At 44.9% G+C, this 15,694-nt stretch overlaps 1 protein-coding gene across 1 annotated transcript in view; it reads left to right on the top strand.

Moving 5' to 3' along the window:
• Positions 1-6,789: 6,789 nt before the first annotated feature.
• Positions 6,790-15,694, top strand: part of RIMKLA (ribosomal modification protein rimK like family member A) — a 36,536-nt gene continuing 27,631 nt past the window's right edge. Inside the window, exon 1 of the mRNA XM_081057352.1 lies at positions 6,790-6,955. Within this exon, the coding sequence (XP_080913478.1) occupies positions 6,793-6,955 (163 nt within the window). The 5' untranslated portion in view covers positions 6,790-6,792. The remainder of the gene's footprint in view (positions 6,956-15,694) is intronic.

Raw genomic sequence — 15,694 nt, 5'->3', positions numbered from 1 at the left:
TTTACTGAGGTCGATTGAATTTTGATCTTCGATATACTTAGCACATCCATTTGCTTGGGATCATACGTAACATTTATGAAGACTTGCACTTGCTTTCCACTGTCCAGACCCACATCTCAATACGCTTTGTGCCAATGTATAGTGAAGGTTAGGACTAAAACAAGACTAAACAAGAAATATGGCCCCAGAATCCCAGGTTTCAAAAACTTAGCATATCTGTAATTGACCACAGTTTTGTCAACTGAAGTTGCAATGCTGTCTCTGAAATGATAGTCATAACTGTTAACAGCAGATATATACCCACCACATGTAGAAACAGTAATGCATAATGCATTGGACCCCGTTCTTGAGAGGCTTTCAGTCCAGATAATAAGGCATATAGATCATGCACATGCATTTGTTTGGCAGGGTACTTTCCTACCCTTCTTCCTAATGGATTAAGAGAGAACAAAAGTGAGAATGTGGGAGCATAGGAAGGAATTCCCTTCTCCTCTGCCCTGTCTTCTTACTGGCTACCTTCAGAAGGAAGAAATTGCTAATCTGGTTAGTCAGAGCCCAGGACATCCATTAGTTCACATTTTACCAGTAGTTGGGGTCACCAGTGGTTGAAAGGTCACATAGCCATGTGTGCTGCTTCTGTTCCCCATTGCCTGCTAAGAGGCTCAGCCCAGTCTCCATTCAGGACGAACTTAGATGAGTAAAGCTGGTCTGCTTTGCGAATCTGATCATTTTCTCCTCTTTCTGCAGGCATGCCTACACATTCTAGTCCCAAAATTTAGAGGGTGAAGGGGGAGCAGGGAATAATGAAGCTTCATTTCAGCCTTAGACATAAGCCATGGGATTCAAACTCAGTCTTTTGGCAGAGTTCTGTTCTAGAAGTTATTGGGTGCTAGCTCAGCTGTGAATAAAATGATCCTTTAATTTCTATTCCAATTTCTTTCTTGTGTATAGTTCCCTTGGGATCCCTCGGGAGAGAAGAGATGATTAGCAGAGCAAGATTTGGCTTTTTCTGGTCCTCAATTGTGGCAAACAATATTGTTGGTTTCACAATTTTTTTCTGCCTTTCCTGGGGAAAGATTATACTTCCCTACCCCACTGATGTCAGACTTGGCCAGGTGACCTTGTTCTTATGAAGAACATGTGAGCAAATCTAACAATATTGGTTCCAGGCAGAAGCATTAAGAGATGGGATACGATTCACCCGTCTGCTATTCCTCTTACACGAGACCAGCCTTGTTCCAGATAAAGGTTGCTCTATCAGCTTGGGTCCTGGCGTTAAAAACAACCTGGAATACAGCCAAGCTGATCTGCAATGAGCATGTACAGTATATGAGAAACAAAATTTTGTTGTTATACACCACTTTGGAATTACCTGTTACTGCAGCCTACCCTAGCTTATTCTGACTGGTACATTTACTTTCTTCCCATCTGCATCAAACACCATTGTTTGCCCTCCCAACAACGATTCTCCATTCCTCCTAAGAGAACCCCAATTTTGCCCAGGTATTCACCTCATTCTACATGTGCTTGAAGGAGGACATTCTGATTCCCAGCCATAGGGAGTAAATCATAATTAATTTAAGACATTCACGATGAATTCATACCCCTTTACTGGTGGTGACTGATTCAGGTGTGGGAAGTCTGCTTGAGGGCTCCTGAGACAGGTTTTCCTTGATAATAAAAAGAAACACCTGGGAAGAAACAGTCTCTCCACTTCTGCTGGACATTGTGTGTATACATGCATCCGCTAAAATTGTGGCAGCCATTTTTAACTACGAGGAGCACTAGCCTAAGGACGTCAGACTGAAAAAATGGAAAGAGTCTGCGTCCCTGATAACATTATTGAGCTGTTAAATGAAATAACTCTAGAGCTGACCTACCCTTAGATTTCTTGTTACATGAGATAATACGTTTTTTGTTATTGTTTAAGACAGTTGAATTTGGAATGGAGGAAAAAGAATGAGTTTAGCTTTTAGAACATTGAGGTGATGGCAGAACAGCATCCTTTTGTACCGATGAAGCTCAGGAGATATCAGGGTTAAATTTGAATTTGGAAGTTATCTATGGAGAAATATTACATAAAAATAATACATTTTAGAAAATAATGCTCTATATGGGGTAGTACCTCTGTGCTTGAGGAATTTCAGTAATATTACAAAACATTACCCTATACAAATGTAAAGATTTTGTTGGGTATCCGATGGACATGTGTCCTATTTGGGAGACCACCTCAGGGATACTGTGGATGCCTGATCATGGCATTGTACACCAGAAGCTAAACATTAATGAATGCCAACTATAATTTTATATATATAATGTGATGGCTCGGTGTGAGGTTGGAGGAATAATGGATGGGGGGAGGGGGAGTCACAGTGTGAGGGATATAAATGATGAACGTCTAAGTATTACCTTGTCTTGTACACCCGAAACTAATAAATTAAATTAAAAAAAAAAAATATATATATATATATATATATATATATATATATACCATGGGATATCAAGGAAATGGTCCATATAGAAGATAGAGCCTCTAGTGCACAAGTTGATCTGTGGTTAGAAGAGAGTTTTGAAAGTTACTAATTCATAAGGCACTAGGTTACTGTTACTTTAAAACATGGGGGCGTGGGGGTGGGGGTGGATATTGTGCAACACAAAAGGATTTACTTAACATTGCTTGAAAATAATTAAATTTTTAAATTCTGGATTCAAGAGAGCCAACCAAGACGGCGCAATAGGTAAATGCCGTGTTTACCTTCTGTCACAACCACATCAAAATTACAACTAATCTGCAAAACAACCATTATTGAGAATTACTTAAAATCAAGCTGAACTAAAGCTTTTCAACTAAGGACATGCAGAAGAAGCCATCTCCAGACTGGTAGAAATGTCAGAGACACGGCACAGGCTGGTCCCACACCCACGTGTGACCATTAAAGATTGGGAGGGCTATTTCAGCTGTGGGGGTCCCCCCATTCCCTAAAGGAGTGAGAGATACCAGCCCCACCCCAGCCCAGGGTTCCAGTGCCGGGGAGAGAAATCCCCATAATTTTCGGTTGTGAAAAACAGCAGAGATTGTGACTGAGTGAGACAGTGCAGCTGCATTCACAGGCCCTCCTCCTAAAGGGACTGTGTGCGGACTTACCCACCAGTGGAATCACTCGCTCTGAGCTCCAGTGCTGGGGCAGCAGCTGGAAAGGTGGCAGGGCCATATGGTGGAAACTGAGTTGTCTGGATTGGGGCGGGGGCCTGGAGAGGCGGCTTCCTCCTGGATAGAGGAGCTGGCAGAGCCCACTGTTTCTTTGTTGAGCCCTCCCCGTTCCCGGCAAACACAGGTGGCCGCCATTTCTGAGTCTCTGCCATTTGTTCACCCTGCCCTGGCGATTTGAGACCTGGCCCTACCCAACTTTCGGGCACACCCAGGCTGCTTTCAGTGGCTTTTTCATGCAGACCGCTCGCCTTGGCTCAAGCTGCAGACTTTCCTATGGTTTCTCAAAGGTTTGCGGAACCCAGACAAGCAGTATCTGGCTTGAGCGTGTCCTGTACCTCTGGCTGAGCAGCCCTGAGCCGGCATTAGTGGCAGCTGGCCTTGGTTCGCGGATTGGCCTCTCAAGGCGCTTCCAAGCACAGCACGGGCAGCAGACATCTGTGAATTCCTTTCTGGCTCCTGTGAGGTGGGGCACGGGCTGTGGCTGAAGTAGACCTACAGTAGATCCCCTCCAAGGTGGTCCTAGGGCTGGTGCCCCCAGTGGCCAGCTTCAAAATGAGCTGCAGCATCATCTAGCCATCTCCAAGTATAACACACCCAAAGGGTGGACTGGGCAGGCACTGGAGTCCTGCTGAAGCAGATTCTGCTAATCTGTAGGATTAGCCCCTGCACAACAACTCTTCCACTGTAGTCAAGGCCAGTCCTCACAACCAGTGAGCCCAAGGGTCAGTCCCTCACAATGATGTGCAGTAATCAACCAAGGCTCAATTACAAGAGGAGGGCACACACAACCCACACAAGGGACACACCTGGAGTGCGTGGTTCAGGTGCACCAGTGAACCCCACAGCACACCTACTACATAAGGCCACTCTACTAAGACCAGAAGACATAGCAGCCCTACCTAATGCATAGAAACAAACACAGGGAGGCAGCCAAAATGCGGAGACAAAGAAACATGTTCCAAGTGAAAGAACAGAACAAAGCTCCAGAAAAAGAACTAGGTGAAATGAAGATAAGCAGTCTATCAGACACAGAGTTCCAGACACTGGTTATAAGAATGTTCAATGATCTCATAAAAATGGAGATGGAAACCATAAAAAAGAACCAGTCAGAAATAAAGGATACAATAATGGAAACAAAGAACATATTACAGGGAATCAGCAGTAGATTAGATGAAGCAGAGGATCCAATCAGTGATGTAGAAGAAAAGGTAGCAGAAAACACTCAACCAGAGCAACAAAAAGAAAAAAGAATCCAAAAAGTTGAGGAGAGTTTAAGGGGCCTCCAGGACAATATCAAGCATACCAACATTCACATTATAGGGGTACCAGAAGAATAAGAGAGAGAGCAAGGAATTGAAAACCTATTTAAAGAAATAATGACAGAAAACTTCCCTAACCTGGTGAAGGAAACAGGTATATAAGCGCAGAAAGTACAGAGATAAATCCAAAGAGGGTTTATAGATAAACCCCAAGATAAACCCAAAGAGGCCCACACCAAGACACATCATAATTAAAATGCCAAAGGTTAAATACAAAGAGAGAATCTTAAAAGCAGCAAGAAAAAAGCAGTTAGTTACCTACTAGGGAGCCCCCATAAGACTGCCAGCTGATTTCTCAACAGAAATTGCAGGCAAGAAGGGAGTGGCATGAAATATTCCAAGCCATGAAAAGCAACGACATACAACCAAGATTGCTCTACCCAGCAAGGTTGTCATTTAGAATTGAAGGACCAATAAGGAGCTTCCCAGACAAGCAAAAGCTGAAGGAGTTCATCACCACCAAATCAGTATTACAAGGACTCTTAGAGGGACTTTTTTAAGATGGGAGAGGGGTTAAGGACGGGCGAAAGGGGAAGAGATTAAGTGCAAATTGGTTGTTATACAGTAGTCATGGGGATGTAGAGTATAGCATAAGGAATATAGTCAATAATATTGTAATAACTAGATATGGTGCCAGATAGGTCCTAGATCTATCAGGGTGATAGATGGGAATGGGGTTGGGGACAGGGTGAAAAAGGTGAAGGTGCTAAGAAATACAAATTGATAGTTAACACAGTATGGGGAATATAATCAACAATGTAAAGATCAGGTAAGGTGCCAGATGGGTACAGGACTCATCAGGGGGATGACGTCATAGACTGTAGATGCCTGACCACTGCGCTGTACACCTGAGGCTGGAGTAGAACAATATCAAATGTCATCTATAACTGAATATATAGGTATATAGTCACAGGATGTGGAGTACAACATGGGGAAGATAGTCAATAGTATTGTAACAGCTAAATACGATGTCAGAGAAGTAATAGCTTAGGGGGTGGGTTATCACTTTGTGAGGGGTTTAAATGTCTATTACATTGCTCTGTACACCTAAAACTAATAAAAAAAGAAAAAAGGAAAGAAAAGTTTAAAATTCTGTTTAGACAGAACGTTTCTACAAGTACATTTAGTGGGCAAATGCACACACTTGCATAATATTTACAGTGAAGCATATATCTTGTTTGAGACATCTTACCACATTTCTAAGTTGTCATTGCTGGGCCTGCCTTGAAATTACTTTTGATTACCTAAGCCAAAATAAGGACATATTTTAATGAGCTGGAAGAGCAAATGCAGTCTCAAAAGATAGCTAACTTCAGTCTTGCAGTTATTTAGGAAGGAAAATCTGGCTTCAAACGTTGTTTGCAGGCAGGTTCTGCAATTGGCTAGGACCAAGGATGGTGTTTACAGATGACTCAGTTGTATGGTCTGAGGGGGAAGAGCAGCCACCGGTCCATCCGACTAAAATGAGTCTTGGATGCGTTTTCATCACATTGAGAGGTTCCACAGGCCTAGAACCGCTGCAGACTAGGAGCGGGTGTCCAGTGTAAGAAGACCTGAGATCCTAAGAAATGTATCTTCAAATAATCTGAACGGGAAAGGGCTAAAACCGAACTTTCCCTCAACCTCCACCTCCAGCTCCAGGCCAAGATTCGGGCAGAGAATTCCCGGGTGTCACTGGGGGACTAGCCAGGTGACCTTCGCCAGGCCCCAGAGTCCCCTTTGGGACGTCCCCGAGGCCCCGCCCAGGCTCTGTAGGGCCCATCAGTGAACCCAGCCCCCGTTGCTCGCGACCACCTTGGAAACGCATCCCGCTGGCCGCTGCACACCGTTCGTCCGTCAGCCGGGACGTCCATCCACGCCCCCCCCGCCCCCCCCCCCCCGGCCGCCGCCCCGGCCCTCGCGCTTCCGCCGCCCACCGCAGCCGCAGCACGGCGCCCCCCGGGGGCCAGGGCAGGGATGCCCTCCTTCGGCCGCGTCGTCGCCCGCCAGCGCGCGTCCCGGGGCCCCCGCCCGAACGGCCCCCCCTTGCTGCCGCAGGCCGGGCCCGCCGCCCCTCCCCGGCGCCGCCCGCCGCCGCGCGCTGATTGGCTGAGCCGGCCGGCGGCGGCGTGCACTGGCCGGCAGATTCGCTGGGTCAGGGCTGCAGAGGCGCCTGGCGCACCGGCGGGAGCGGAGTCGCGGCGCGCGCCTGCCCGCCTGCGGGAGCCGGGGAGCCGGGGAGCCGGGGGGCCGGGGGGCCGGGGAGCCGGGGTCCGCGCCGCCATGTGCTCCCAGCTCTGGTTCCTGACGGACCGGCGCATCCGGGAGGACTACCCGCAGGTGCAGATCCTGCGCGCCCTCCGGCAGCGCTGCTCCGAGCAGGACGTGCGCTTCCGGGCGGTGCTCATGGACCAGATCGCCGTCACCGTCGTCGGCGGCCACCTCGGTAAGCGGGACGAGCCCCGCGAGGGCGGGGAGGCGCGCCTGGGTCCGGGAGAGCCGGCGGGTGGGCGCGCGCCCCGGGCCTCCCCCGGGCGAGGTCGGGCCCCCGGCACCAGCCCCCCCCCGCCACGAGACCTCAGAGTTGAAGAAAGCCCCCTAACCTTGAGAGCTTGCTTTGACCACCACCATCTGCCTTGAGGCCAAGACTTGAGAAGGAGAGTTAATTTACTTAGGGGACTTTTTGTTTTAGGAGGAGCTCGAATTTACCTGAAACCGCCTGGAGGTCCAAGGAAAATCCAGCTGCAAACATCACATTTGCAAATTCTTTTTGCATCGGTAGCCTGTCAGTGTAGGTTTATAGAAACCCACGTTAAATTTACAAGATCGCCATCACGTTGAGTGTTTTTAAAAGTTTCCCAGGAGCGTGTAAGCGTCAGTAACGTACTACCTAGAATATTATTCCCAAAGTAGGACCTACATATGGAGAGAAATCTGACAGATTGGAATCACTTCTTGCATGTAAAGTGGAAGAATGGACCTTCGATGGGTTTTCTTTATACTCATCCTCCGCCCTAATAGTGTTGAATTCTGATTCCAGAAAAGCCCAGATTTCAGGTACAGACCATGCTGGCCTGAGTTCTCCACTGCTGTGTCCAAGAGACTTTTGGGTGAGGCATGGTTATCGTTTGTGACCCTGACCTCAAAAGCTTAATCATGTTTTTAGGTATTTTTAATTATTCTAAATACAAGCACTTCCTGAGTTAGGAATCTGTGGTTTAGGAACTTCCCCCTGGCTTGCAGCCACCACTGGGGGTCCCCAGCCACTCCAGCAGCCTCCAGGACTCAAAGGCTTCTGGGTCCAATTCAGGGTGCTTCTTGGGATACCATTCATATTATTTCAACCAGACCTTCTGAAATAAGCTCATAATTTGTTGATTCTTTTAATTTCTTAATTCTGAACAGGCTTCTTACAAATGAGATTTTGAATATGCTCTGTTTCTAAGTAGAATATACCTGTTCTAGATGTTTCATCCAAAAATCTATCTAAACCCTTCATAAGTAATACAAGATCGTGTAGCCTGTTGGGGAAATACACGACAAACATTGTGTCTTACGTTTAGTCTAAAACAGTGTCAGTCAACCATAGAGGGTAGCATCTCTCTTTCCTTGAGTTGCTAAAACTCAGTTAATGTAGAGCTAAATTCTTGAACAGGGACTCTGCAGACCTGGACTCTTATTACAGCTTTGCTGCTAACAAGTAGCTTGGCTTTGACTTCGCCAAGTCACTTTATGTCTTTGACTCTCAGGTTTCTCGTTTATAAAACCAAGGGCTACGGTTCCTCCGGCTCTAAAATTCTGTGTGTCAGTGACATACTTGCATGGGGTAATCTGTTCTATTTTACTAGATGTAGACCTAGTATATACGACTACATCTTCCCAGCCCCAGGGTCGGTCTGTTTGCTCTTCATTTTATTTATTTATTTATTTATTTATTTATTTATTTATTTATTTATTTATTTTACAGCTTGTAAAGAAAGACACAGAAACCAAAATTTCACATCATGTTCCTGTTATAGACGCATCGCACTTGCTGTGAAAGAGAAGGGCAATGCTCTCTGTTTTGTATCTAAAACCCCATTTTAAAGAATCAGTCCCAGAAAAAGAGAACGTTAAATACCAGTGCTGCAGGAAACATTTAAACCCTTTTGTTTAATGTTTTAAATTTTACTGAATTCATGTGTGACTGTATCTCAATCAATTCACAAACCAGGAGTTACTTCTTTCAAAACTTCAAGAAAATGTACGTAGTTATTTGCCTGGTCAATGGAGAAATTGAAACCCGGTATTTTTTGATGCATTTAAAAAATTTTTTTGTTAGTTCACAGATAGCTACACATGTATCACAACACATAAAACTAACAGATCATTGTTTCTGCCATCTAAAACAGTCAAAAGATTTATTTGTTGTGGGGTGGATTAATCAAAACACAAAGACCCTGAGAAGAGTGAGCTCGTTTGCTTTGTACAGTGCTGGGACAGAGACTGGAATAGTGCCTTGTACATAGTAGGTACTCAGATATTTTTGCATGAATAAAGGTTGTGGGCTCTATTTCCCAGTTTCCTCTATAGTCAAACTATAGAAAACCCTTGGCGATTTGCAAACCCAAGACATGCCTCTGAAAAAAAGTCTAGGATTTACTAGCTTTGAAATACAGAAATAGATAAAGTGACATTGGTGCTATTTCCCAGTTGAGAATTATAGAATGGTAGAGCTGGGAAGGACTGAGATCATCCATTCTAACCCCTTCGTTTTACAAATGAAGAACCTAATGCTCAAAGAGATGAAGTGACTTGCTCAGTGCCATCCAGCTAGTTATCAGCAAACCCACAGTTAAAAATCTGATATCCTAATTCCCAGCCCAGTGATATGGAATATGTACCACATGCTTTGGGACATCTGCAACCTATTGGACCTTTCTCAGTAGATATGGAATTCAGTTGAATTGAATTAAATTGAGGCTCGACAGTGATTTTGCAAAGTAATTTTATGTTTAGAAAGTAAAGGTACCGCCTTTACCGCTTTTATGCTTTCATTCCTGTCTGTTTGTTCTTGAGATTAGCGACGGAGTACATGAAGGAGTCAGTTTAGGGCAGGTATGGGCAGTGCCTCAGAAGTTAGCTTAAATTCTTTCCTGAGCTTCTCTCTGGGGTGATTACTGACTGGGAGCCCAAATCCAGAGATAAGAATTTCAGGTTGTTATCTGGAAATAGGATTCAGACAAGAGATGTAAAGACTGCAGTTATTTTAAGAGTAATACAAGTAAACTGAAAATGCGAGCTTTATGGTTATTATTTTTAACCTGGTGATGTACCATCCCCAGCATAGATTTGGGAGACTCCTGGGAAAAGTGGAATGACTTTCAGGACTGAAGCAATCCTGAAGAAAACATTTCCCCTTCACCTTTCTGCTGGGTGTACATTCTGAGAATCATATCCATCTCCATTTCCTTCTTAGAAAACAAGTTCTTCATTCAACAAAAACTTACTAATTATTGTCAACTCTGGGAATAAGATGGTGGTGAATGTGGCACCAAAATGCACACAATAATAGTTAAAGCAAAATATATGTACTGTTTATTATGCACCAGGCACATAAGATCTAGGTTCTTTTTTGCATATTAACTCTTATAAACATCAATAACGGTGTCTGGGCTAGCAATGAGGACCAATAGTAATTCTGGTCTCAGCAGAACCAGAATTTCTGTTTCCTCTCTTCCACTCGACCCCATGCATCAGTCTACACTGACTTTATCCTTCTTGCACTGAAATTCCCTCTGCCTGAGATGCCCATCTGCTCCAGCTCCCTCCCATGTGGTAAACTTTTATTCATCCTTCACATCCAGCTCAAGTCACTCATCCTTATAAAGTCTTTCTTGAACTTCCTACCTGGCCCCCAAGCAGTCTCTTTCTTCCTTCTGCCAAATAACATTACGCTTAACCTTTTAAAATAGCATTCATCATATTTGATTGTAATTTATGTATTTACAAAGTTTATCTTCCCTTTCCCCCTAAATGACTGGGGATTCCTCAGATGTATACTTCATAATGATACACAGTAGGCCTTTGGTTAATGTTTGTTGGATGACTGAGTCAAGAGCCTTAAAGGTTAATTTGAATTACACAAAATTTGACTGCAGTTAGCTTCCGTGTTTGGAAGATCGTGATTAGGTATGTAAATTTTTTTGTGAAGAGCCATTATAGGAGGACAGTCGTTAGTGTAAATTAAGTTCTTTGACCACCCACAGGTCTTTACGATTAACTGTCCCAAAAGACAAATATAGTCACAAACTCAGGGACAGGTACCAAGACAGAAAGAAAAGAAAAAATGAGTCTGACTGGGAAATAAGGGTGTGTTATAGTTTGTCTCTTAGGAGCTGAATGATTCAGCATTCCTTTACTTTCAGAGCAAATATTTGGTGGCCATATGGCAATTTCTAGGTCAGGTTCTTTAAGGTGTTCTGGGATACTTTTACTTGGTTCTTTGTAGTAATTAGGTGAATAAGAATCAGGGGGGATTCCAACTAAATTTATATGAGGAAATGGTCTTATTGCAGCTCTCCAAAAGACAGCAGAGGCCTCGTGGAGAAAGGATGGACTCCCATTATTGTGCAAGAAGACACTAGCAGTAAAGGATACCGTGCTCACCTTTGTGCACGGAAGTTGATCTTTAACCTCCGTCCTTGCTAAAGGCCTGTGCTTGACACCCTGTAATCTGAATAAACCCCCACACAGCACTAGTGGAAAGGTGAGAGAGTGGGTGGAAGCACCTACAATATAATATTTCCAATCTGACTTGGGAGCTGAATGGATACACTTTACCCCATGGGACCACATTTGTATCTGTGGGCTGACCTCAAGGACCGAGGATCGATTGGATGTGTATTTAATTTTTTTTAATTTTTTTTATTTATTTTTTATTTATTTATTGGGTTGTATTTTATTTTTGTTTCTAACAATAGTTTTTAGAGACACGTCATGAACTGTCTTGGGCAGAGTTCTAGAACCAGCAAATTGGGATCATTACTGGATCTCAAAGCCCTTAGAGATTTCTGAACCACCTGTTGTTGCTTCCGTAACACTTTCACCAAATTTGTTAGGATCTCCTGGTGGAAGGGTATAGCCATCATCAGAGAGGTCCATGTCATCCCCATCCCTCCGTACTTGTCTCTCCCATTACTCCCGTTACTAGCGGGGAGTCCGCTGACATCCAGGTACGTCAGCACTAGCCTCACCTCGCTCCAGCTCCTCTTTGGCCACCTTACTTCCCTGAGAGACTTCACCTTAATTGGGGTTTATATGGTTTTAACACAAGCCTATAACACATCTGAGATTCTCCATCAATTTCTATGTGATCCTTCACTCTTAAAAAGTAACTCAAGACTCCACTAGGAGAAAGCGATAAATTTCAGTTACTTTGCATTGAGGAATTAACAGGGGTAATGGCTCTTCATTCTTGTATCTTTATTATTATAAACACTTTAATATCTTTCAGGTGTCTTAATTTCACAGCAATCCTATTCATTTATTTATTTCATTCAACAAATATTAATGGAGCACTTCCTCTTGCCAGGCATGGCGCTAGGGCCTGGCGATAGAATGGAGACTAAAAATAGGCACAGTCTCCACTATCATTACTATGATTTCATTCGTTCATTCAGCCAACAAATATCTGTTGACTGCCTACTATGTGTGAGGTACTGTTGTAGGCACCAGAACAAAACAGGCAGAAATCTCTGCCTCTTAAGGAGATTGCATGCTAGATGGGGGATCTGGAACACAAATAAGGAAAGTCATGTATCTGGTATGTTGGTGAAAAGGGCTTAGGAGGAAAAAAGCAGGGAAGGGGGATAGCACGTTTTTGGAGGTGGAGGAGGGGATTGCAATTTTAGATAGGATAGCTGGGGTGGTCCTCAGAAGGTGATGTTCAAGTAAAGACCTGAAGGAGGTGAGGAAGCAAGCCGTTTAGATACCTGGGAGTACAGTAGGTTAGGCAGGAGGGACTAGCAAGGAGACCAGTGTGGCTGGAGCAGAGTGAGCCAAGGGGCGAGCATGAGGCGAGAAGGTCAGAGGGGAGCATGCAGAGGGAACAGATATGTAGGCCTTGTGGGTCATGAAAGGACTGTGGCTTTTACTCTGGATGAGCTGGGAATCCACTGAGGGTTTTGAGCAGAGACATGACATGACCTGCCTTATGTGTGCAGGGTCAGTCTGGACACAGTGTTGAGAACAGACTGATGGCAGCTATGGTAGAAGCAGGGAGACCACTTAAGAAGTTTTTGTTACAATTCGGGTGAGGGATGATGGTTGGACTAGGATAATGTCAGGAGAGGAGGTGAAAAGTGACTACATTTCAGATGTAAATTGAAGACAGAGTTGTCAGCATTTGCCCACTGCATCATATGTTGGGTGTGCAGGAAAGACTAGTCAAGGTGGATTCCAAAGTGTTTGGCCTGAGCAGCTGGAAGAACAAAGTTTCCCATTTCCTCATGTGGAGAGGATGTGAGAGGAATAGATTTGGGCAGGTGGTGAGGCTCAGGACTCAGTCTGGGATGCCCATTGAACACCCAAGTGGAAATACCACGTGGGCAGTCAATCCTATAGATTGGGATTTAGCAGAAAGCCCTGGCCTGAAGATAATCAAAAGTAAGAGCATCTCCTTACACCTATCAAGAGAGTGACTATGGATAGAAAAGAGAAGAGGCCCAAGGACGGAGCCTGGGGCACTTCAAGGTTTAGTGGTGGGGAGAGGAGGAGGAACCAGCCAAGAATCCTGAGTGAAGGAAATGAAGAAATCCAGGAGAGTATGTTATCCCCGAAGCCAAGTGGAGAAGGTATTTCAAGGAGATGTGGTCAGACTGTTGCTGGTAGATCGAGTAAGATGAGAACTGAGAATTGACCACTGTTTAGCAATGTGGGTCTTGCATTACTGACCCTGATAAAAGCAGTTTCAGTGAAGTGATGGAAGCAGCGAATATAGACACTATCTTAGGACTTTTGTTACAAAGAGAAGGTGAAAAATGGGTTGATAGCTTTCTATGGACTAAAATGTGTCCCCTCCCAAATTCATACTATATTGAAGTGCTAACCACCAATATGATGATATTTGGAGATGGGTCCTTTGGTGGGAAATTAGGTTTAAATGAGGCCACGAGGGTAGGGTTATATGGGATTAGTGCCCCTATAAGAAGTGACCAGAGAGCTTGCTCTCTGTCTCTCTGCCATGTGAGGATACGGCAAGAAGCCAACTGTCTGCAAACAAGGAAGTGGGCTCTCACCAGAGCCAAACTGCTGGCACCCTGATATCAGACATCCAGCCTCCGGGACTGTGAGAAATAAACATCTGTTGTTTAAGCCACCCAGTCTGGGGTATGTTGTTATAGCAGCCTGAGATGACTGAGACATTGCCCGAAGGGGAAATGGGTTTGAGAGGCTTTCTTTACTGAAGGGAGAAAAACAGCATGGTGTATGCTGGTGTGAGTAATGCAATATAAAGAGAGAAATTGATGGTGTAGGAATGAGTGGTGACTTGCTGGAGCAGTGCTGTAAGTGAGCGAAAGGGCTTGGGATCAATTGCATATTTCAAGGAGTTGGTTTAAGCTAGGAGCTCGGACACTTAAGCCATTCTGAGAAAAGGTACCCTATATGGCGTAGGTGCAGGTAGGTGGGTAGATGTTATGGTGTGAGCTTATGGAGAAGTTCTTTTCCATTGCTTCGGTTTTTCTCATTGAAATAGGAAGAGTGAGAATGCAAAGGAGAGAAGGAGTAGTGAAAGTTTGAGGCAAGAAGAGAAATTGTCGAAATAGTTATCTAAGGTTGTGGGAGAGTGAATGGACTAGGGAAATACAATGCTTGCCAGGCAGCAATAAGGATGCCCTTGAAATCAGTCAGCAGATTTGTGTGTTTTTTCTCCAGACAGGTTCCGTTGCACAGGAGGGGATTCAAAGTAGGCAGAGTTGGATCAGTCTAACCAGGGTTGTGGTTTAGCCAAGCAAGAAATGGGTGCAGGATTTGAGGGTTTATCTATGGAATTTAAATAGGGTAAGAGGGAAATGAGAGTATGAAGGAGATGAGGGACAGTGAAAAGATGGGGGATCCATGTATGGAGTTTCTGGTGGGGTCAAAGTATGGCTGGTGTTGGGGTGCTAAAGGGAGTAAGCTGGAAAGATAGGAGACACTGGTTGGAGATTGGAATTAGGGTGAGTGGATAAAGTCTAGAATCTTACCGGAAGTGGTGACTGAGGTGGGGGGTGGACAAGATCCTTGGAGCAGAGGAGATCGAGAAACTGAGGCCTGGGCATTGGAAGAATGCTCCATACGGATACTGAAATCACCAATATCTGTGACTGCGTGGGAAAGTCAGTGAGTCAGGAGCTAAAGCTTCGAGGACAGAAGGGAGTGACTGAGTCCTTAGATGACTTGCATAAGTGGGGTGATGTGTAGTCTTCATGAGAGTCAGGCTGGGTGTTTTCAGGTGAGAGAAGGAGAATGGTCTGGAAGCCACGATGAGGAGCGAGGAGCACATCTCTCCTACCTCTCGGCCCAGTAATCCCAGGTGCGAGGGAGAGAAAACAGCCACAACTTGGGAGGGCGGTTGAGGAAGCCATGTCACTGGGGAGCACTAAGGTTCAGTGGGACTCCAAAAAAGAAGGTGAAGGGAACACTCACTGAAAAGTGAGTAGGGGATTCGCTAGTTGCCCATCGAGCCCCCGAGGGCACAGTGGAGAAGGGAAGGAGTGGAAGGCGAGAGTAGATAAAGCAAAGTCAGAGCCAGGTGGGGCTTAGAGTCCAGGGGAATGACATGGCCTTGGAGACTGGAATCTTGAGTGACTGGCATGAGAGGAATGAAGGGCTTGATGAGATTTCAATTTATGGCTGGAGGAAAGATCGCGTAGGTGAGTGAGGTGGTGGGGTGGGATCAGGTAGGGGAGGGAGGAAGCTTTCCCAGTTCTGGCACCCTTCCACTTTACAGAAGAGGAAACAGATCCTGAGGGATTATTGTGTCTTGCCAAGCTGTTAAATGACAGCAAGGAATTACATCAAGTCTCTGACTTAGAGGCTAGTACTTTATACACTGTCTTTCATCTCATGTTGTCTCAACTTCTCGAAATGCCTTTGCAAATAGGTTGGCGCTGAGATAGTCCTGAAGTCAGTGCTTGTACGATGGCATGCCGTTCCTATTGAT

The sequence above is a fragment of the Rhinolophus hipposideros genome (assembly GCF_964194185.1).
Source record: "Rhinolophus hipposideros genome assembly, chromosome: 8".
In the NCBI taxonomy this organism is placed as follows: Eukaryota; Metazoa; Chordata; class Mammalia; order Chiroptera; family Rhinolophidae; genus Rhinolophus; species Rhinolophus hipposideros.
The sequence above is the reverse complement of the archived record's forward strand: the minus strand, read 5'-3'. Positions and strand labels throughout refer to the sequence as shown.